The 22,943-nt window shown below is 36.9% G+C and overlaps 1 pseudogene and 4 gene segments (V, D, J or C); all 5 read right to left on the bottom strand.

The window, feature by feature from the left end:
* Nucleotides 1–2,535: 2,535 nt before the first annotated feature.
* On the bottom strand, nt 2,536–3,271 carry LOC121883789. The segment is given in 2 exon segments: nt 2,536–3,041; nt 3,125–3,271. Coding segments are annotated over 2 exon segments (348 nt in total).
* Nucleotides 3,272–11,472: 8,201 nt separating this feature from the next.
* Nucleotides 11,473–11,914, bottom strand: LOC121883804 (the record flags this gene model as incomplete). The annotated part of the segment is given in 2 exon segments: nt 11,473–11,774; nt 11,866–11,914. Coding segments are annotated over 2 exon segments (351 nt in total), but the record flags the coding sequence as incomplete, so codon positions are not given.
* Nucleotides 11,915–13,619: 1,705 nt separating this feature from the next.
* Nucleotides 13,620–16,473, bottom strand: LOC121883891 (the record flags this gene model as incomplete). The annotated part of the segment is given in 4 exon segments: nt 13,620–13,924; nt 14,013–14,061; nt 16,032–16,333; nt 16,425–16,473. Coding segments are annotated over 4 exon segments (705 nt in total), but the record flags the coding sequence as incomplete, so codon positions are not given.
* Nucleotides 16,474–18,901: 2,428 nt separating this feature from the next.
* On the bottom strand, nt 18,902–19,340 carry LOC121883776 (the record flags this gene model as incomplete). The annotated part of the segment is given in 2 exon segments: nt 18,902–19,203; nt 19,292–19,340. Coding segments are annotated over 2 exon segments (351 nt in total), but the record flags the coding sequence as incomplete, so codon positions are not given.
* A 1,120-nt stretch (nt 19,341–20,460) lies between these two features.
* Nucleotides 20,461–22,064, bottom strand: LOC121883890 (annotated as a pseudogene).
* Nucleotides 22,065–22,943: the final 879 nt, after the last annotated feature.

Below are 22,943 nucleotides of genomic sequence, written 5' to 3'. Positions count from 1 at the left end.
CTCTGGGGGAAAGTGTACAATCAATACATAGAGCAGCTATTATAGAGACTTATCAGTTACTCTGAAGCAGCCCTTAGACTTTATTTATAATATTAATTCATATTATATTTATATATATTTATTTCAGCTCATTGTTTATCTGTCCAGCCCGCAACTTTACTGTTTTGGTTCACTCTCACCATTCTCATAGCGTCAATTTCATCCACAGCAGGTGTAACGGGGGACTATATTAGCCTCACAGTTTATAATGTCCCCGTTAAGTTTCCTTTATATCGCTGATAATAGTGACAGCCTACAGTCTCTGCGTTGTGTTGTGATGATAACGGACTAACGGCTGACAGTTAGTAACATTAGTTGACTCCAACGAAGACACCCAGGCAGCTCCGATGTCAATTCAATGATGTCTGTTTATTGCTTACAAGCACTTAGGGATCTGGGGGATACAAGCCCGGTCTCAGTAAAACTATTTAACATAAATAAAATCATAATCAAAAGAAACTTACAATACTAATAAATTATTTCTGTGACGAAGCTTAATAACCATTAAATAACAAATTACAGGGCCAACAGTCTAACCTTGACCAGGATCAAAAACTCACTATATTACAGATTACACAAACACACTATTGATACAGATGAATCAGTTCACGCAGATAATCACTCTGAATGTCAATATAATTATAATTAGCAATAAAGTCTATCTCAGGTCAGCTATACATTATTATTTACAGGTTTCCATTTAACAGTCACACACTCTCCTGGGGGATACAAGCCCGGTCTGACTTGTTCCCCCGGTGATGGGCTTTATAGCTGCATCGTTACCTTGGATACTATGTAGCCAAGTATTAAATATTAAATATATAACAGCATAAAATAATGAAAATAACACAAATATGTACACCTTACAACTATTAAATAATTGTAAAATTACTGACAAAATTATATTCTATATTAAAAGATTTTGCTGTCAGACATAGTGACCATTTAAAGCACAACTAATGTATTTAATGTAACATGCAAGAGGCATATGTTACACAGGCATCTGTTTTCAGCTTTAGCGACTAGCTGCTGAACATACTCAAGCATTTAATAGGTAAAAAGCCACACACAACTCCAAATGAATGATAATGTTGCTCCATAACTGCTGGATGTGTAAATAATCAACTGTAATTTCAACATATGAAAATAAGAGGTGATGATATGTCAGTGGTGTGTTTAGATATTGCAGCTTTAAAAGCCACAGAAACAATAACCTAATACTTCTATTCGGTTTTCACTGTGTGTGCATGTGTGTGTATGGCCCAGTATTTATTCTTTACATACTGTATTGTATTACTGTACTTAATTATTTCCATACAGCTGAATACACAAAACAAGTGAGATAGTTGTGGTCTATCAGCCCAGTAAAGATGAGTACTGTAGGATTTTGTACAGCTGCTCAACCAACTCCAGTCACTGTGAGTCTCGAGCACAATAATAAACAGCAGAATCTTCAGTCTTCAGACTGTTCATCTGCAGATACAGCTGCTCTCTGCTGTCGTCTCTGGAGATGGTGAACCGGCCTTGAACTGACTGAGAGTAGTAGATGTATCTACTGCTTTGACTGATAGATGCAACCCACTCCAGTCCTTTTCCAGGAGCCTGTCTGATCCAGGCCATGTAGTAGTTGCGGAATGTGAATCCAGATGTTGTACAGGTCAGTTTGTGGGATTCTCCAGGCTTTTTAACCGCTGGTTCAGATTCTGTCAGAGTCTGACCATCAACACCTGTCAAGACAGAAAAAAGAGCCTAAAATGCATCAAGTTGGTAATACAAATGTAAATATGTCAAATAAAGATCAGTGAAGATCTTCACCTGCCCAGCAGATAGTTAAAAGCAGCAGTCCTGTCCTATAGTCCATCATGTTAAACTGTGTGTCCACTGTTCTCTGTCATCCTCTCTGCAGTCAGATAAGGAGGTGGAAGACATCAAGGTTTTGCATTGACTCCTCCTCACAGCAAGCAGAGAACTGAATTGAGCTTTTTAAAATGTGCAATAATAATTTCAAAATAAAGTTCATACTTATTATCATTAAGTTTTAATAGAAAAAATACCTTCTGAACAAATGTTGCTATTTTTGTTTTTCTCACAAAGTGCTCATAACATAACTTATTTACAGTTTGCTAATATTTTGATCTACTGAGGTCACCTGTAATGTTTGCATCTATACTGGAGACAGATCATACCAAAGACTGTGAAAGTGTTTTGTAAAGCTCTTGTCTTCTCACGAGTAAAAGGAGAAAATGTTACATTTCTTGTCCTGTTCAGTCCTTCCTCTCATTGTTAGTCCAGACTGACAAAAGTCATTTATGTGGAGCCACAAACTAAAACTAAAAATGTCATAAAGAAAGATTATTTATGTTTCATTTCTTGTTAAATGAAGAGCTTTTAAAATGTAGTTGTCCACTGAAATAATGCTGCAACAAATTCACCATTTGAAATATAAATGTTGTGAGTCAAGAAGAGAGAACACTTTTTGATCAATGTCTCCACTATATTATTTAATATTATTATAATTATGTATCATGTTATATATGTTTTGCTTTTTTCATGGTTAAATGTGTTCAAAGACTCTTTCCCTTTATTGTGAACTGGTGTTGAAATGATTAGTGGTCTGAGGGCTCCTCCTCTGGTGGCTTCATGTTACAAGTGTTCAGGCACTGAGGGGTTTTTGTTCAGGTCTGCTGATGGTTTGTGTTATTGTGGGTCTCTGGCACAGTAATACACAGCAGTGTCTTCAGACTGCACATTCTGTCCGTTTAGAGTCACTGTGTTGCTGGAAGAGTCTAAGTCGATACTGAACTTGTTCTTCAGTGAATCTTTGTAGAATGTGTATCCAGTACTTCGACTTCCAATCCACTCCAGTTCTTTCCCTGCAGGCTGTCTGATCCAAGCTGTGTAATAGCTGCTAAAAGAATAAGAGACCTGACAGGTAATGGTCAGACGTTGACCTGGCTGCACAGTCACTGAGGCTGGCTGTGTCAACTGTTCACAATTCACACCTGTTGAAAGAAGAAAATGTTTTGTGACAAATTATCAAAACAAAAGAAAAACTGCTGACTATGACAAATCCAAAGAGACTCACAGGATCCAGCTGCCAACAGCAGCAGCAGAGCTACAGAGAACATGGTTTATGGTGAAACTGATGTGTTGTGATCTCCACTGACAGTCTGATGTGAAGTTTTTATAGCAGAGAAACAAGGAGGATCACTGAGTTTGCATAGAATCAAACACATGAAGCATTAATGTTGGTCTGATTGGAGCCTGATAGAAGAGTCTGATGAGCCTTGATGAAACATTTTAAACTGCAAGTTTTTTTCACTGTAATCTATAATGATGCCTTTTCAGTCTTATTTGATGTTACACATGTGCTTGTAGACACTGTGGTTCCAGACAAATATTCATTTCAAACACAACAACATACTTGACATTTATTGTTCAATAGTTCATTATTAATGGTTATTTAATGACACACTAATTCTTCACACAATATCTCTGCATTTAATGAAACAACTGTTCACTTTATCAAATAATATTTTTTCTGCTTTGTGCTACATTGTTATGACACCAAATTGCGCAAACTCTGCAAAATGACATGGTGATGGTGGATTAGGATTGTTGATACTAAATTAATATTAACTTAAAAATAAAAACAATAAAATAAATAAATAAAGAAAGTTTATGTGGATCTGATCCTGCCTGTAGAGGGATGTAGCTACATTTTCTTTCATATTCTGATTTAGAAAACTTTACTGCCTGTTTTATTGCATCAATCAGTCAATATTTGTTGAATTGAAGTTTATTATGTGAATGTGGTGAGTTCTTGTACAGCGTTGCTTCCTCTTGTGTCACTGTGAGTTTCGAGCACAATAATAAACAGCAGAATCTTCAGTTTTCAGACTGTTCATCTGCAGATACACCTGCTGTCTGCTGTCGTCTCTGGAGATGGTGAACCGGCCTCCCTGACTGGGAGTAGTAACTGCTGCCACCGTCATTTTCTGACAGTGGAAATCCACTCCAGTCCTTTTCCAGGAGCCTATCTGATCCAGGCCATCCAGTAGCTGCTGAATGACAATCCAGATGTTGTACAGGTCAGTTTGTGGGATTCTCCTGGCTTTTTAACTGCTGGTTCAGATTCTGTCAAAATCTGACCATCAACACCTGTCCAAAGAAAAAGGAAATTAAAGTGAAATAAACTGCTGATACAAATAAAAGCTCTGCTAGATTAAGATCTATAAAAATCTTCACCTGCCCAGCAGATAGTTAAAAGCAGCAGTCCTGTCATATAGTCCATCATGTTAAACTGTGTGTCCACTGTTCTCTGTCATCCTACCATCCATCTGCAGTCAGATAAATAGAGGAAGATATTATGCATTGACTCCTCCTCAAATTGAGGAACTGGATTGGACTTGGATCTCAGTTCATGTTTGGTGGAGAATGTATGTTCACTGTGCAGAAATGAATCCTCCAAACTCTTATACCTCTAATCCCCTTAGTTAATTTTGAACGCTGCAGTACTGTAAATGCTTGTCAACTCACTCATAAGGATTGTGATTCAATTTTGTTAAAAGAAAGAAAAGATTCAAAGTTTTCAGTGCCTCTAAGGTATGTGATTGTTTAATTATACTGGAACAGAATAAAAGTTAAAAAATAAACACTTTACCCTTTAATAAACATATTTCTCTGTGTCATCTTTGTAAAAGACACCAAATCAGGTAACAAAAACACCATAGTGAAAAAAATGTGAAAGAGTATAGAGGAACATGTAATATATGCAGATCAATTTTTACATGAATCAATGTGAAAATAGTCTGATGTCAGATAAAAACCAATCCAATCACTTGTGGTCTTTCTTGACATTACTTCTAGTGCACATGATTTATCATGATCAGTATGAGGATCAAACCCAGTCAGTTCTAGACCGCCCTCTAGAGGTTTGAAAGAAGTCAATGTGACCTGTGACACCTCATTTTCTACATGCGTGTTATCAAAAATCTTCTTTTTTTTATTGGTCAATTATTCTGCTCATTTTGTGGGCTTCTTGTTGTCATTTATTTTTCGTTGTATGTTCCTAAATTATGTTTGCTCGTTTTTTTTTTTCCTTTTTTTTATTGTTTGTTTTCTCCTTAAGTTGAGGGGAGGTCAGTTGTATAAGCTTGTGGCTTCTTGACCTCTCATGACACATCTCTTAACTTTCATTATCTGGATTTTATGCAGTATGTTTGTGCAAAAAAAAAGAAACAGAGACATGTCTCAGCGTGTAAGAAGACATGAATTTGCGTGACCTTAGAATTATAAGGTTCCACTTGACATTTTTGGCAAAACTGAATTATACACATGAAACTACTCTTACATTATTGACCCTAAAATTTGAGAAAAGAGGAGGTTCTATCTCAGAAATCAATCTTAAACTTGGTGCCAAGAGGTTTGATCTGCAAAGCGCCAATCAGCGCTTGTAATGTATGGGAATATATGGGAACGTATGGGAATGTATGGGAATGAGGTGGCTGTGGCTCAGGAGGATGAGCATGTCGTCCATCAATCAGAAGGTCGGTGGTTCCTCGACTCTTGTCTGCATTTCGAAGTGTCCTTGTGCAAGATACTGAACCCCAAATTGCTCCCGATGGTTGCACCAGCATCCTGCCTGGTAGCTTGTCACCATCAGTGTGTGAGTGTGCGTGTGAAAGGGTGAGTGAGCAGCAGAATATATAGAGCTTTGGTTAAAAGCGTTATATAAGCAGCCATTTACCATTTACCATGTAGACAGGAGGACCAATCAGGTTCTGTCTCTTTACCATGTGACCTCACTGCTCTATGACTGTGGTTAAAGGAGCTGAAAATATTATGAATTGTTGCTAAATCTTAAGTTTTGAGACCTGCAAACTGATTCTTTTATCAGAACAATTATGTATGATACTGATACAAACACCAACTGAGTTGAAAGTCAGTTTTTTATCTTGTTTGAACTCAGTAAGAAGCAGATATTTACCTTCATCTACCATGCTAGTCAGCAAGCTTTCTAAGTTTAATTACTTTATTATCATGTTATTATTAGTGACTTAAGTTGCTATGACTACTTCAAAAATGACAGCATTGAAAGCCAAAATGTTAATATGTAAGAATATGAGATACATTCAGGCTGCTACAGTAGCTGTTGATGCTAACGCTATCTGCATGCTGCTAACTGGATTTGTGTCTGTTTAATGTTATTACTTGAGTCCTGCAGCAGACACAGTGATGACAGTGATTACATTCACAGTTCAGACACTGACAGAGACCCCAGTTTGTCAAAAAAGAAGTAACAAACAAAAAAGTAAATTTGGAAATGCTCTGAAAAGAAGAGCAACAGACAGACAGCAGCAAAAGACCAACAACAAAACAAACCAAATAAATGGATGGCCATAACATTAACCTATCATACTGTTGAGTTATCAAGGACAGTGAGGAAAATGAGCTACTTCCCGGCAGTGATCTTCCGGTCTGCCCACCAGACTGATGCGATCTGTCTGATACCCAACGATTTGCACTGTGGACCAACATAGCTATTATACATTTTGATGTGAGACTGGGTTGCCTCATGCCTAAACCTAAGCAACCTAACCAACAAACGAAACAAGTCCTAGCCAATCAGAGGCAGAGTAGGGCGAGTAAGTCTGTCGCCATCCAGAGGAAAAAAATTTTGCCTCCAGCATGAGAAAGTTCTATCTGTAGTCTTGCACTAACGTTAGCTTGTAACACTTCCGTCTCCTTGTGGACTTGTGTCTCTCATTGGCTATTGTGGTCCTGCTTGAAAAGTAGTGACGTAATTATTCAGATTTTAACTCCACATAACTAAATATCAAACATGTTTGAAATTATCGGGGCGGCCCTGATGAGTCTGCAAGCAGTTCTGGAGGTTTAAGATTGGATCTGTAAACTCCTCACATTAGCAGATAATCTGGGCAGAACATGAGTACTGACTGAGGTCCCAGACCAGATTTTTCCTCTGATTGTCCGGAGGGGTGAATCAGCGATAAACCAGCCAAAAACTCCTGTAGTCTGAGCCTGCAATAAGACATCTCCATCTACATGACTAGAAAGACAAGCTGAGTAAATTTTGAAAAGTTAAAGTATTATTATTAGATATGTTTTAAAGTGAGGATTGCTGTTTCTAAAATTGAACAGCTTCAGTTATACTGTAGTCTTCACATTATAATACATCGGGGGTCAAAGACATTCTTCAATAACAGAAAACATATGTACAGATATTTTTTCTTACTCACTGTAAGTATGTATGTATTGTATTTGCTGCAAAAAGAAATACAGTGACAGCAGTCAGGATCATGTAAATAGTGTGAAAACCTAATCTTGCATAAAAGATTTAACGGTTTCAGTGTTTGCAGGTGTTTAAAGCCACAGACATGGAGCCTCGAGATAAACAGCTGCTCAGGAACTGAAACCTGTGTGACAATATGCAAAAAATTAAATCCTGTAACTTAGAAGAAAACTATTTTAGTTCATGCATGATGAAATACTTTCTGTAGCAATAATCATCACATTTTGCCTTTATCTGTGGTGGTTACACATGTGTTATGAATAAAAAACTAAATCAACTATAAAGCAGTTGGTTGACAAGGTAAACACTGTAAAAAATAAACAAAACAAATAAATAAATAAAGACACAATTTATGTGAATCTGATCCTGCCTGTAGATGGATGTAGCTTCCTTTTCCTCATATTCTGATTTAGAAAACTTTATTGCCTGTTTTATTCTGTGAATGTGGAGATAAGTCAGACAGATTAGTAGAGGTGGAAGATGTATAAATGTTTGCATTAACTCCTCTTCACAGGAAGGAGAGAATCAGATTGATCACTGTACTGACACATTTGTAGAACAAACAGGAGTAAGAAAACCTTATTATATTAATCCATTCACCTTCTGAACTCTATCACACATTACTGCTGAGAGAAGAATCATATAAGAAAGGAGGACGATAAGGAGGACATTGTTTTAGATCAAAAATCCCAAGAAGTGTTTCTTACTGCAGGATTTGTTGTTTATGTGACTTTAATTACACTCTTACAAACACAAGAATAAACAGTCAGATAAGTAGAGGTGGAAGACATCAAGGTTTTGCATTGATCCTCCTTGCAGGGAGGAAACAACTGGATTGGATTTGTCCATCATTTAGACCTGTTGTTTGTTGAACTCAGACTATTACAATGTATAGTCAGAGTCGTGACTCTTGCCAAATTAATTAATACTTTTATGCAATGTGAATTCAAAATTTGCCCTGAATTTGATTCAGAAGTTACATTTTTTGGTCTGATTGTTGGTTTGTTGTCGGGAAATAGATTTTTATTGTAAGTTTTTCTTTTTTTCTTTTTTTTTTTAAAGTAATAACATTTCAAAAGAAAAATCCCAAAACAGTGCACACTACAAGCAAAAACTGTACTGGAAACAACTACTGGAAAGTTAATCATATACAAAAAAAAAGTTTTCAGCCAACTCTGAATTGCTGGATGCCAGAGTCTTCCCAGAACAAATGAGCAAAATAATTTCTGTTCTTATCATGACACAAAATCTTAGTTTTGACAAAAATAAATACTTAATAGGATATATGATATGCTGCTTTCCTATCTCAAACAAGGTCTACAAGGTGATTTTCATATTGTACATGAACTGAAACCAATGATTGATTGAACATCTAAACATTGATAAATGCATTGAAGATGAAGAATGAAGATGACGGGTTCTAGTGTGTCTTTTTCTCCAGCTCACAAAAACAGAAAGTGGAAGTTGGTTGATCATTAAAAAAACTTAATTTTCTATAGTTTTACATAGACGTGATACATGATACATGTCACGGGGGAGCCCCATGCCCTAAAGGCACATATGCCACACACACACACACACACACACATGCATCAGCAGCCCTCTCCTCTCAATCTTATTGTTGGTCAGAGATGATTGTTGGAGATTTTTATCCCAAAGTTTGTTTACTTAGTGTGTAGGTGTTTGCTAACATTGACTTGCATTGACAATGCACACATTTAAAATGTGGTAAAAAAGAAGACACATTGTAGTTGTGTTATAAGTACTCAGTTTATTGAGTTTAAATTGTGCTTCACCTGTTTGCTCTGTTGTGCTTTCTCTTCCTCTGTCAGACCAGGAACTGGCAAACTGGAGCCAGTGCAGTTCATCTGGTTAAGTAGAGGGGTTCTCAGGGGAAGAGACTAAGTGTGGTAGAGTGGGAGGGGTGTTTTGCCTCTTTTGGGGTATTTGACTGTTAAAGTACTCTTTTTAAGGAAAAACAGGTTTTAGACTAAACTTCAATGAATTTCTATTTGACAGTATATTGTTATTTAACACTGCTGTCCTCGTTAGTGTTTTGTAAGAGATAATTGATATTGTTCTCTTGAGGAGGTGGAGTCCACCTGTATAAGAGGGAGAAGTCTGGGGTGACTCGAGGCTTTTCTGGTCATACAGAGACAGACACAGCTTCAGTCTGCAGCTCCTGCCTTGGGCCTAACCTCAGGGGGTATAATCAAAGTGCAGTTTGGAGTTGATTTCTTTATTTGTGTGTGTGTATTCTCCTATTTTTGAGAAAAGGGTTATTTTTTTATTTTTGGTTAATTAGTTGTTGTTGTTTTTTTCCATTTTGGCCAGATATTCATGTCCACTGTAAATATCTGCAAAGGACTCCACTGATGGCAAATAAAATTCACTTGGACTGCTGAACTCTGCCTGTACCTCCTCATTTTTTGTACCTGGCTGCTCGGCCAACCCTCACAATACATGACACCATGAAGGCTGAAGAGAAGTGATTCAGTGAACTTACTAACACTGTAGTTATTCAGATTATAATATATTGTTAATCTTTTTAAATGATGAAGTTATGGAAAAGACATGACTTTTGGGGGTTTCACTGCTTCCTTTTAAAAGCAAGGTGCATGTTGAAATGTTGCTGTTTTTCATTCCTCAATATTCTACATATAGACATTATGAGTCAGAGAAAGACTATTTAGCAAAAGCATTGACTTGTGCATTTTTAGCTGACACCAATCTCTTTTAATACATAATGGTTTAAGGTTTAATAATGTCTAGTAGTGTAATCCATTTGTTCCATAATGTCATATATTAGTGATTATAATGTTCTAGTATCTATATTATTGCATCATGCAATCAATGTTTTTTATTACTCTTTTTTTCCACATTCACTCAGTCTATGAGATTCTCCAGACCTTTTAACCACTGATTCAAACTCAGTCAGTGTTTGACCCTCAGCACCTACAGAAAGTTAAACTGCTCATTAGCTACGGTCATGCAGCCATAATTTCTTTATACCAGGTTTGTCAGAAAAACAACGATTATCCAGACTGCACAACCATTGACTCTGGCTGGATGAGATCAATACTGTACACAACTGTAGAAAGAGAAATCAACATTATCTCCATCATTCAGTGTTTCTAATGTGTTTATTAGTGTGAATCCACTGAAAGCTCCTCACAGGATCCAGCTGCCAGCAGCAGCATCAGAGCTACAGAGAACATGGTTGATGTTGAAGCTGAACTGATGTGAGCTCTTCTGTCCTCTCACTGACACACACACACACACACACACACTTCACTTCCTTATGAGTCATATTTATTTACATGTCGTTGAATTAATATTTATCTATTTCTTGTAACTTCTATTCATCACTTTGAGGTGAAGAGTTCAGTCTTTCTTATCAAGTGTCCAGACTGAATATATAGTGTGCACTATGATACATTGTTAATTTAGTGAACTTAAAATGGTGCTATGATTTTATTTTCAATGAATTACCATTTATTCATGTATTATTGTAGATAAACTGATTTTAGTCTAATACTGAGTGTTGGATAAGATTTTGTGTAATAATGGATAAAAACACATTATCATCCACAAAAAACATTAATAAATAGTTATCAAAATCTGTCTTTGGTGAGTCTACTATGAATGAATTGAAAGTTATAAATAGTCTCACATGGAAAAGGTTATGTATCTGTAATTTTAATTAAACATTTATTACTGTATATGTAAATTCATCATTTGCCAAGTATTCTGCAGCTGTGTGGAGGTTTGGAGTTTTACATAAAATACATTTTTGTTGTATCAGTGTTGCACATGTTTGAAGCCACAGACATTCAGAGCCTCTAGAGAGCTGCTCAGATACTGAAATTCATGTAAAAAAAAATGTTGCTTTAGGTAGGAAGAGAATTAAAATCTTTCTGAAGAACTGTCGTTAGGATTCTTTGTTTAAAAACCCAATTAGCATATTATTGGTTCCAAGAAGGTGTTTGGGTGTGAAGGAACTACATCATTTTCTTGAACTAACTGAACTGACAACATTATTCATGTGAGTTAAAGGGGGTCTTATGAGTATTGTAGGATTTTGTACAGCTGCTCAACCAACTCAGTCACTGTGAGTCTCGAGCACAATAATAAACAGCAGAATCTTCAGTCTTCAGACTGTTCATCTGCAGATACACCTGCTCTCTGCTGTCGTCTCTGGAGATGGTGAACCGGCCTTGAACTGACTGAGAGTAGTGTGTGCTACCACCACCACTACTGATATAAGCAATCCACTCCAGTCCTTTTCCAGGAGCCTGTCTGATCCAGGCCATGTAGTGGCTGCTGAATGACAATCCAGATGTTGTACAGGTCAGTTTGTGGGATTCTCCAGGCTTTTTAACTGCTGGTTCAGATTCTGTCAGAGTCTGACCATCAACACCTGTCAAGACAGAAAAAGGAAAATAATCAGTTTCTTTAAGCTGGTAACTTTTTAACAACAACTTCAACTCAAGATCTGTGAAGATCTTCACCTGCCCAGCAGATAGTTAAAAGCAGCAGTCCTGTCCTATAGTCCATCATGTTGAACTGTGTGTCCACTGTTCTCTGTCATCCTCTCTGCAGTCAGATAAGTAGAGATGGAAGACATCAAGGTTTTGCATTGACTCCTCCTCACAGGGAAGAGAGAACTGAATTGAGCTTTTTAAAATGTGCAATAATAATTTTAATATAAAGTTCATACTCATTATCATTAAGTTTTAATAGAAAAAGTACCTCCTGAACTAATTTTGCTTTGTTTTGTTTTTCTCACAAAGTGCTCATAACATTCAGGATGTCAGGGGGAAAGAAAACCCCAGTAAGAATATAAGTGAAGAAAACTGATGAGAATACATGAAAAATATGTAACTCCTCAGTACATGGATGTTATTAATACCCATCTTCTTTAGTCAATAAAAATAAAATGTCCAATGTGAAACATAAACTCTGTTTCTTGTGTCAAACAAATGTCAGTGAAAACTACAGTAACCAGTTTGTCTCTCTCTCTGCAATCGGATCAGTAAAGATGGAAGACAACCAAGTTTTGAAGTGTCTCGTCCTCACAGACAAAACAATGATGGAAGAATTGCAACACCAGCTAAATGAATTTTGATTTAGTTCATCTAAATTTGAAAATTGTACTTAATCAGAATTCTCTTCAAGTGTTGAATTTTGTGTCGCAAGTTTGAGTCACAACCAACTTGTGTTGTTGGATATCAGAGTTTCCCCCAACAAACACATATTTTTAACACACTTGCAACTGAATTATCATGACACAAAATAACTTCACTAAAACATGAGATGACACTATGTTTTGTATTTATTAATCTTAATCTCACCCACCGGGAGATAATTTGGGGAGATGCATGTGGTAATGTTACCTCTTGCATGTCTTTTTCATAAATATAAAAGTTTAGACAAAAATAACATATTATAATTGATTTTTTGTCATAGGAATACATACTGTGATATAATAGTAATTAAAACATTAAAGTATCTACAGCACCATGAAATCAATTCTTGTTAAAAAATAAATGAACAACATATTTTATACTTTCATACTATAGGTTTTTACATTACATACATTATGGTTTCTTTCTGTTTATTCTTTCCTTTTCATGACAGTGAACTGATGTTGAAATCATTAGTGGTCTGAGGGCTCCTCCTCTGGTGGCTTCATGTTACAAGTGTTCAGGCACTGAGGGGTTTTTGTTCAGGTTTGCTGATGGTTTGTGTTATTGTGGGTCTCTGGCACAGTAATACACAGCAGTGTCTTCAGGCTGCACATTCTGTCCATTTAGAGTCACTGTTTTGCTGGAAGAGTCTATGTCGATACTACTTACTTACTTTACCCGAATAGTTAAATTCATCATTTGCCAACAAAATGTGATTTTGTGAACAAAATCATGTAACAGTACAAGTTTTCTGCAGCTGTGTGGAGGTTTAGAGTTTTATATAATATATTTTTAATGGTTTCAGTGTTGCAGATGTTTGAGCCTCTAGAGAGCTGCTCACATAAAAAAAAAAAAAAAAAATCTTTATTCTTTATTATCCTCTCTCAGGAAATGTACTTTAAAAACCAAATTATAATATCACTGTTTCCAAAAAAGATGTTTGGGTCTGAAGGAATTACATCATTTTCTTGAACCACCTGAGCTGAGAAAATACATGATTCATGTGAGTTAAAGGGGGTCTGATGAGTACTGTAGGATTTTGTACAGCTGCTCAATCAACTCAGTCACTGTGAGTGTCGAGCACAATAATAAACAGCAGAATCCTCAGTCTTCAGACTGTTCATCTGCAGATACAGCTGCTCTCTGCTGTTGTCTCTGGAGATGGTGAACCGGCCTTGAACTGACTGAGAGTAGTATGTGCTACTACCACCACCACTGCTAATTTCAGCAATCCACTCCAGTCCTTTTCCAGGAGCCTGTCTGATCCAGGCCATCCACTTGCTACTGAATGACAATCCAGATGTTGTGCAGGTCAGTTTGTGGGATTCTCCAGGCTTTTTAACTGCTGGTTCAGATTCTGTCAGAGTCTGACCATCAACACCTGTCAAGACAGAAAAAAGAGTCTAACATGCATCAAGTTGGTAATACAAATGTAAATATGTCAAATAAAGATCAGTGAAGATCTTCACCTGCCCAGCAGATAGTTAAAAGCAGCAGTCCTGTCCTATAGTCCATCATGTTAAACTGTGTGTCCACTGTTCTCTGTCATCCTCTCTGCAGTCAGATAAGTAGAGGTGGAAGACATCAAGGTTTTGCATTGACTCCTCCTCACAGCAAGCTGAGAACTGCATTGAACTTTTTAAAATGTGCAATAATAATTTTAATATAAAGTTCATACTCATTATCATTAAGTTTTAATAGAAAAGGTACCTCCTGAACAAATGTTGCTTTGTTTTGTTTTTCTCACAAAGTGCTCATAACATTCAGGATGTCAGGGGGAAAGAAAACCCCAGTAGGAATATAAGTGAAGAAAACTGATGAGAATACATGAAAAATATGTAACTCCTCAGTATATGGATGTTATTAATACCCATCTTCTTTAGTCAATAAAAATAAAATATCCAATGTGAAACATAAACTCTGTTTCTTGTGTAAAACAAATATCAGTGAAAACTACAGTAACCAGTTTGTCTCTCTCTCTGCAGTCGGTTCAGTAAAGGTGGAAGACAACCAAGTTTTGAACTGACTCGTCCTCACAGACAAAACAATGATGTAAGAATTGCAACACCAGTTAAATGAATTTTGATTTAGTTCATCTAAATTTGAAAATTGTACTTAATCAGAATTCTCTTCAAGTGTTGAATTTTGTTTTGCAAGTTTGAGTTACAACCAACTTGTGTTGTTGGATATCAGAGTTTCCCCCAACAAACACATATTTTTAACACACTTGCAACTGAATTATCATGACATAAAATAACTTCACTAAAACATGAGATGACATTATGTTTTGTATTTATTAATCTTAATCTCACCCACCGGGAGATAATTTGGGGAAATGCATGTGGTAATGTTACCTCTTGCATGTCTTTTTCATAAAAATAAAAGTTTAGACAAAAAATAACATATTATTATTGATGTTTTCGCCATAGGAATACATACTGTGACATAATACTAATTAAAACATTAAAGTATCTACAGCACCATGAAATCAATTCTTTTTAAAAATAAATGAACAACATATTTTATACTTTCATAATATAGGTTTTTACATTTCATACATTATGGTTTTTTCTGTTTATTCTTTCCTTTTCATGACAGTGAACTGATGTTGAAATCATTAGTGGTCTGAGGGCTCCTCCTCTGGTGGCTTCATGTTACAAGTGTTCAGGCACTGAGGGGTTTTTGTTCAGGTCTGCTGATGGTTTGTGTAATTGTGGGTCTCTGGCACAGTAATACACAGCAGTGTCTTCAGGCTGCACATTCTGTCCATTCAGAGTCACTGTGTTGCTGGAAGAGTCTAAGTCGATACTGAACTTGTTCTTCAGTGAATCTTTGTAGAATGTGTATCCAGTACTTCTCATTCCAATCCACTCCAGTTCTTTCCCTGCAGGTTGTCTGATCCAAGCTGTGTAATAACTGCCAACAGAATAAGAGACCTGACAGGTGATGGTCAGACGTTGACCTGGCTGCACAGTCACTGAGGCTGGCTGTGTCAACTGTTCTCACTTCACACTTGTGGAGGAAAACATGTTGAGTATTGAATCAGTGTAACAACAGTGAACAGTCAGTGTGCTAACTACATTAAAACAAAATGTGAAGTGACAACAAAATCATGTAACAGTACAAGTTTTCTGCAGCTGTGTGGTGGTTTGGAGTTTTATATAAAATACTTTTAATGGTTTTAGTGTTGCACATGTTTGAGCCTCTAGAGATCTGCTCACATAAAAAAAATAACAAAAAAAGTTTTTTTCTTACATGAGAAGATAATTTGAATCTTTATTCTTTATTATCCTCTCTCAGGAAATGTACTTTAAAAAACAAATGATAGTATCACTGTTTCCAAAAAATATTTTTGCGTCTGAAGGAATTACATCATTTTCTTGAACCACCTGAGCTGAGAAAATACATGATCCATGTGAGTTAAAGGGATTCTGATGAGTATTGTAGGATTTTGTACAGCTGCTCAACCAACTCAGTCACTGTGAGTCTCCAGCACAATAATAAACAGCAGAATCTTCAGTCTTCAGACTGTTCATCTGCAGATACAGCTGCTCTCTGCTGTTGTCTCTGGAGATGGTGAACCGGCCTTGAACTGACTGAGAGTAGTATTTGCTACTACCATCATAACTGATAGTTGCAACCCACTCCAGTCCTTTTCCAGGAGCCTGTCTGAACCAGGCCATGTAGTAGCTGCTGAATGACAATCCAGATGTTGTACAGGTCAGTTTGTGGGATTCTCCAGGCTTTTTAACTGCTGGTTCAGATTCTGTCAGAGTCTGACCATCAACACCTGTCAAGACAGAAAAAGGAAAATAATCAGTTTCTTTAAGCATGTAACTTTTTATCAACAACTTCAACTCAAGATCTGTGAAGATCTTCACCTGCCCAGCAGATAGTTAAAAGCAGCAGTCCTGTCCTATAGTCCATCATGTTAAACTGTGTGTCCACTGTTCTCTGTCATCCTCTCTGCAGTCAGATAAGTAGAGGTGGAAGACATCAAGGTTTTGCATTGACTCCTCCTCACAGCAAAGAGAGAACTGGATTGAACTTTTTTAAATGTGCAATACTGAAAAGCTTCAACATGATAATGAAATTTTAATACAAAAAAGTAACTCTTGGAAAAATGTTTTTCATAGTGTTATACTTTGTTTTATTTCTTTTATGTCTTTTTTTTTCACAAACTTTTCATAAGTCATATTCAGAACTTCAGACAAAAGAAAACCACAGTAGGCATAAAAGTGAAGAAAACTGATGAAAATACATCAAAAATATGTAACCCCTCAGTACATGGATATCATTTATCTCTATCTTCTTTAGTCAAAAATAATAAAATATCCAATCAAAAATATAAACTCTTTTACTTTGTGTAAAACAAAAGTCGCAGTGGAAAGTAAACAATTTGTCATTTTCTTTGCAGTTGGATCAGTGAAGTTGGAAGTCAACCAAGTTTTGAATTGACTCGTCCTCACATGGAGGATAGAATTTGACCTTTTGTTTGTTGTGCAAAACAAAATGTAATAATTTCAACACAAGCTAAATTAATTTTGAATTAGGCAATCTATATTTGAAACTTCTATTTAATCAGAATTGTCTTCAAAAGTTGAATATTGTGTTTGAAGTTTGAGTTGCAACCATCTCGTGTTGTTGGATATCAGAGTATCACTGGACAAATACATATTTTTAACACACTCGCAACTGAATTATCATGACACAAAATCTTAACTTTCCTGAAACATGAGATGAATCTCACATCAGATAATTAAAATGATTTTCATAAACATGAACAAAAACCAATGACTGCCTACGAGAAAGGACATCTAAAATCTGATGAACCATTTTTAAAAATGGTGAACATTAATCTATAACATGCAGAGGACTAAGACATCAAACAACCTGTTTTAATTTATAATCATTAATAATAGTGCAGAGGAGCAAGAAAGAAGTAACACTGTTGTTAGTTGTTTATAACTTAATTTTATTTTAATACCACAGCCTATTTAACGTATTTACAGTTTGCTAATATTTTGATCTACTGAGGTCAACTGTAATGTTTACATCTATACTGGAGACAGATCGTACCAAAGACTGTGAAAGTGTTCTGTAAAGCTCTTGTATTCTCACGAGTAAAAGGAGAAAATGTTACATTTCTTGTCCTGTTCAGTCCTTCCTCTCATTGTTAGTCCAGACTGACAAAAGTAATTTATGTGGAGCCACAAACTAAAACTAAAAATGACATAAAGAAAGATTATTTATGTTTCATTTCTTGTTACATGAAGAGCTTTCAAAGTGTAGTTGTCAGCTGAAATAATGCTGCAACAAATTCACCACTTTAAATATAAATATTGTGAGTCAGGGAGAGAGAACACTTTTTGGTAAATGCCTCCACTGTATTATTTAATATTATTATAATTGTTGTTTCTCTCTTTACTGTAACAGTGAACTGGTGTTGAACTCATTAGTGGTCTGAGGGCTCCTCCTCTGGTGGCTTCATGTTACAAGTGTTCAGGCACTGAGGGGTTTTTGTTCAGGTCTGCTGATGGTTTGTGTTATTGTGGGTCTCTGGCACAGTAATACACAGCAGTGTCTTCAGGCTGCACATTCTGTCCGTTTAGAGTCACTGTGTTGCTGGAAGAGTTTAAGTCGATACTGAACTTGTTCTTTAATGAATCCTTGTAATATGTGGTGTATCCAGCATGTGCACTTCCAATCCACTCCAGTTCTTTCCCTGCAGGTTGTCTGATCCAAGCTGTGTAATAGCTGCTAAGAGAATAAGAGACCTGACAGGTGATGGTCAGACGTTGACCTGGCTGCACAGTCACTGAGGCTGGCTGTGTCAACTGTTCGCACTTCACACCTGTGGAGGAAAACATGTTGAGTATTGAATCAGTGTAACAACAGTGAACAGTCAGTGTGCTAACTACATTAAAACAAAATGTGAAGTGACAACAAAATCATGTAACAGTACAAGTTTTCTGCAGCTGTGTGGTGGTTTGGAGTTTTATATAAAATACTTTTAATGGTTTCAGTGTTGCAGATGTTTGAGCCTCTAGAGAGCTGCTCACATACTGAAATTCATGTAAAAACAACAACAACAAAAAAGTTTTTTTCTTACATGAGAAGATAATTCGAATCTTTATTAAGAGTTATCGTTAAAAATCATCCTCTCTCAGGAAATGTATTTTAAAAACCAAACTATAGTATCACTGTATCCAAAGAAGATGTTTGTGTCTGAAGGAATTACATCATTTTCTTGAACCACCTGAGCTGAGAAAATACATGATTCATGTGAGTTAAAGGGGGTCTGATGAGTACTGTAGGATTTTGTACAGCTGCTCAACCAACTCAGTCACTGTGAGTCTCCAGCACAATAATAAACAGCAGAATCTTCAGTCTTCAGACTGTTCATCTGCAGATACAGCTGCTCTCTGCTGTCGTCTCTGGAGATGGTGAACCGGTCTTGAACTGACTGAGAGTAGTATGTGTCACTACCACCATCACTGATAGTTGCAACCCACTCCAGTCCTTTTCCAGGAGCCTGTCTGATCCAGTTCATGTAGTAGTCACTGAATGTGAATCCAGATGTTGTGCAGGTCAGTTTGTGGGATTCTCCAGGCTTTTTAACTGCTGGTTCAGATTCTGTCAGAGTCTGACCATCAACACCTGTCAAGACAGAAAAAAGAGTCTAACATGCATCAAGTTGCTAATACAAATGTGTATATGTCAAATAAAGATCAGTGAAGATCTTCACCTGCCCAGCAGATAGTTAAAAGCAGCAGTCCTGTCCTATAGTCCATCATGTTAAACTGTGTGTCCACTGTTCTCTGTCATCCTCTCTGCAGTCAGATAAGTAGAGGTGGAAGACATCAAGGTTTTGCATTGATTCCTCCTCACAGCAAGCAGAGAACTGCATTGAACTTTTTAAAATGTGCAATAATAATTTTAATATAAAGTTCATACTCATTATCATTAAGTGTTAAGAGAAAAAGTACCTCCTGAACAAATGTTGCTTTTCTTGTTTTTCTCACAAAGTGCTCATAACATTGAGGATGTCAGGGGGAAAGAAAACCCCAGTAGAAATATAAGTGAAGAAAACTGATGAGAATATGTGAAAAATATGTAACTCCTCAGTACATGGATGTTATTAATACCCATCTTCTTTAGTCAATAAAAATAAAATGTCCAATGTGAAACATAAACTCTGTTTCTTGTGTCAAACAAATATCAGTGAAAACTACAGTAACCAGTTTGTCTCTCTCTCTGCAATCGGATCAGTAAAAATGGAAGACAACCAAGTTTTGAAGTGTCTCGTCTTCACAGACAAAACAATGATGTAAGAATTGCAACACCAGTTAAATGAATTTTGATTTAATTAATCTAAATTTGAAAATTGTACTTAATCAGAATTCTCTTCAAAAGTTGAATTTTGTGTCGCAAGTTTGAGTCACAACCAACTTGTGTTGTTGGATATCAGAGTTTCCCCCAACAAATACATATTTTTAACACACTTGCAACTGAATTATCATGACACAAAATAACTTCACTAAAACATGAGATGACATTATGTTTTGTATTTATTAATCTTAATCTCACCCACCGGGAGATAATTTGGGGAAATGCATGTGGTAATGTTGCCTCTTGCATGTCTTTTTCATAAAAATAAAAGTTTAGACAAAATAACATATTATTATTGATGTTTTCGTCATAGGAATACACACTGTGATATAATACTAATTAAAACATTAAAGTATCTACAGCACCATGAAATCAATTCTTGTTAAAGATAAATTAACAACATATTTTATACTTTCATACTAGGTTTTTACAATACATATATTAAGGTTTTTTCTGTTTATTCTTTCCTTTTTGTAACAGTGAACTGGTGTTGAAATCATTAGTGGTCTGAGGGCTCCTCTCTGGTGGCTTCATGTTACAAGTGTTCAGGCACTGAGGGGTTTTTGTTCAGGTCTGCTGATGGTTTGTGTTATTGTGGGTCTCTGGCACAGTAATACACAGCAGTGTCTTCAGGCTGCAGATTCTGTCCATTTAGAGTCACTCTGTTGCTGGAAGAGTCTAAGTCGATACTGAACTTGTTCTATAGTGAATCTTTGTAGTATGAACCTCCAGTAAATCTCATTCCAATCCACTCCAGTTCTTTCCCTGCAGGTTGTCTGATCCAAGCTGTGTAATAGTCGCTAAAAGAATAAGAGACCTGACAGGTGATGGTCAGACGTTGATCTGGCTACACAGTAACTGAGGCTGGCTGTGTCAACTGTTCACATTTCACACCTGTGGAGGAAAACATGTTGAGTATTGAATCAGTGTAACAACAGTGAACAGTCAGTGTGCTGTGATCATACTGTCAGTGTCTCTGCCTCAGTGAGACTCACAGGATCCAGCAGCAGCAGCAGCAGCAGCAGAGCTACAGAGAACATGGTTGGTATTGATGGTGATCTGATGGGAGCTTCTCTTCTTCTGCTGCAACTGACAGCATGATATCAAGTGTTTATAGCAGACTGTGAGGACGTTCACTTTGCATAAAGAAGAACGCTGACAGGCTAGAGAGGAAGGATCCCTCAGAAAAAGTGACACTTTTAAAAGGAGCACATATATTTTGATGCATATTTAAGAAAAATCTATTATTATTTAGAATTTTATCTGTTTTGTTTTTATTCTTCACAACACAGACAAACACATTTACATCAACTGACAATGTAAGACCCTTTCAAACATGGATTGACAGACACTCAGATTTACATAAAAATGACCCTGCTGCTCATTCAGACATGTGACTGACATGTTAAAAAATGAACAAGATTACTGTAAAGAAGTGCATGTCTAAAAGGGGCTTTAGAGATCAGAGCTGCATGTGGGAGGAAACACAAAGCTACAAAATAACATGTTTGAGTTAATAAAGAGAGACTGTATATTCTGAGTGTTTCAGTGACTTTACAACATCTGCCTGGTTGAGTCTTGCTGGTTTCTGGGTATTTGTGCAGGTCTGTTGGTGGTTTGTATCACTGTGGGGCGACGTACACAGTAATAAACAGCTGTGTCCTCAGACTGCAGATTCTGTCCTTTTATTGTCGCTGTTTGAGCAGAAGTGTGTCTGCTGTAGCTGAACTTGTTCTTCACAGCATTATTTTGATAAAAGTCACCTCCTCCCCACTGATGGAAAATCCAGTCCACTGGTTTTCCTTCACGCTGTCTGATCCAACCTGTTGCATAGCTGCTATCAGTCAGAGAATAACCAGAGACCTGACAGGTGATGGTCAAAGACTGTCCAGGCTGCACAACCATTGAGTCTGGCTGGATGAGATCAATACTGTACACACCTGTGGAAAGAGAAATCAACATTATCTCCATCATTCATCTGACTATTCAGTGTTTCTAATGTGTCTATTAGTGTGAATCCACTGAAAGCTCCTCACAGGATCCAGCTGCCAGCAGCAGCATCAGAGCTGCAGAGAACATGGTTGATGTTGAAGCTGAACTGATGTGAGCTCTTCTGTCCTCTCACTGACACACACACACACACTTCACTCCCTTATGAGCCACATTTATTTGCATATTGTTGAATGAACACTTATATATTTGTTACTTCTATTTCTCAGTTTGAGGTGAAAGGTTAAGACCTTCTTCTCAAGTCTCCAGACTGAATATGTTCTTAAATATGATATTTGGTTAATTTAGTATTTACTACTACCACCATCTCTACTGATAGCTGCAATCCACTCCGGTCCTTTTCCAGGGGGTCTGATGAGTACTGTAGGATTTTGTACAGCTGCTCAATCAACTCAGTCACTGTGAGTCTCGAGCACAATAATAAACAGCAGAATCTTCAGTCTTCAGACTGTTCATCTGCAGATACAGCTGCTCTCTGCTGTCGTCTCTGGAGATGGTGAACCGGTCTTGAACTGACTGAGAGTAGAATTTGGTGCTGCCACCACCATCAGTAGCAATAAACTCCAGTCCTTTTCCAGGAGCCTGTCTGATCCAGGCCATCCAGTTGCTACTGAATGACAATCCAGAGGTTGTACAGGTCAGTTTGTGGGATTCTCCAGGCTTTTTAACTGCTGGTTCAGATTCTGTCAGAGTCTGACCATCAACACCTGTCAAGACAGAAAAAGGAAAATAATCAGTTGATTTAAGCTGGTAACTTTTTAACAACAACTTCAGCTCAAGATCAGTGAAGATCTTCACCTGCCCAGCAGATAGTTAAAAGCAGCAGTCCTGTCCTATAGTCCATCATGTTGAACTGTGTGTCCACTGTTCTCTGTCATCCTCTCTGCAGTCAGATAAGTAGAGGTGGAAGACATCAAGGTTTTGCATTGACTCCTCCTCACAGCAAGCAGAGAACTGAATTGAGCTTTTTAAAATGTGCAATAATAATTTTAATATAA

The sequence above is a fragment of the Thunnus maccoyii genome, chromosome 18 (assembly GCF_910596095.1).
Source record: "Thunnus maccoyii chromosome 18, fThuMac1.1, whole genome shotgun sequence".
Taxonomy (NCBI): domain Eukaryota; kingdom Metazoa; phylum Chordata; class Actinopteri; order Scombriformes; family Scombridae; genus Thunnus; species Thunnus maccoyii.
Note: the sequence above shows the minus strand (reverse complement) of the source record. Positions and strands in the feature narration are given on the sequence as shown.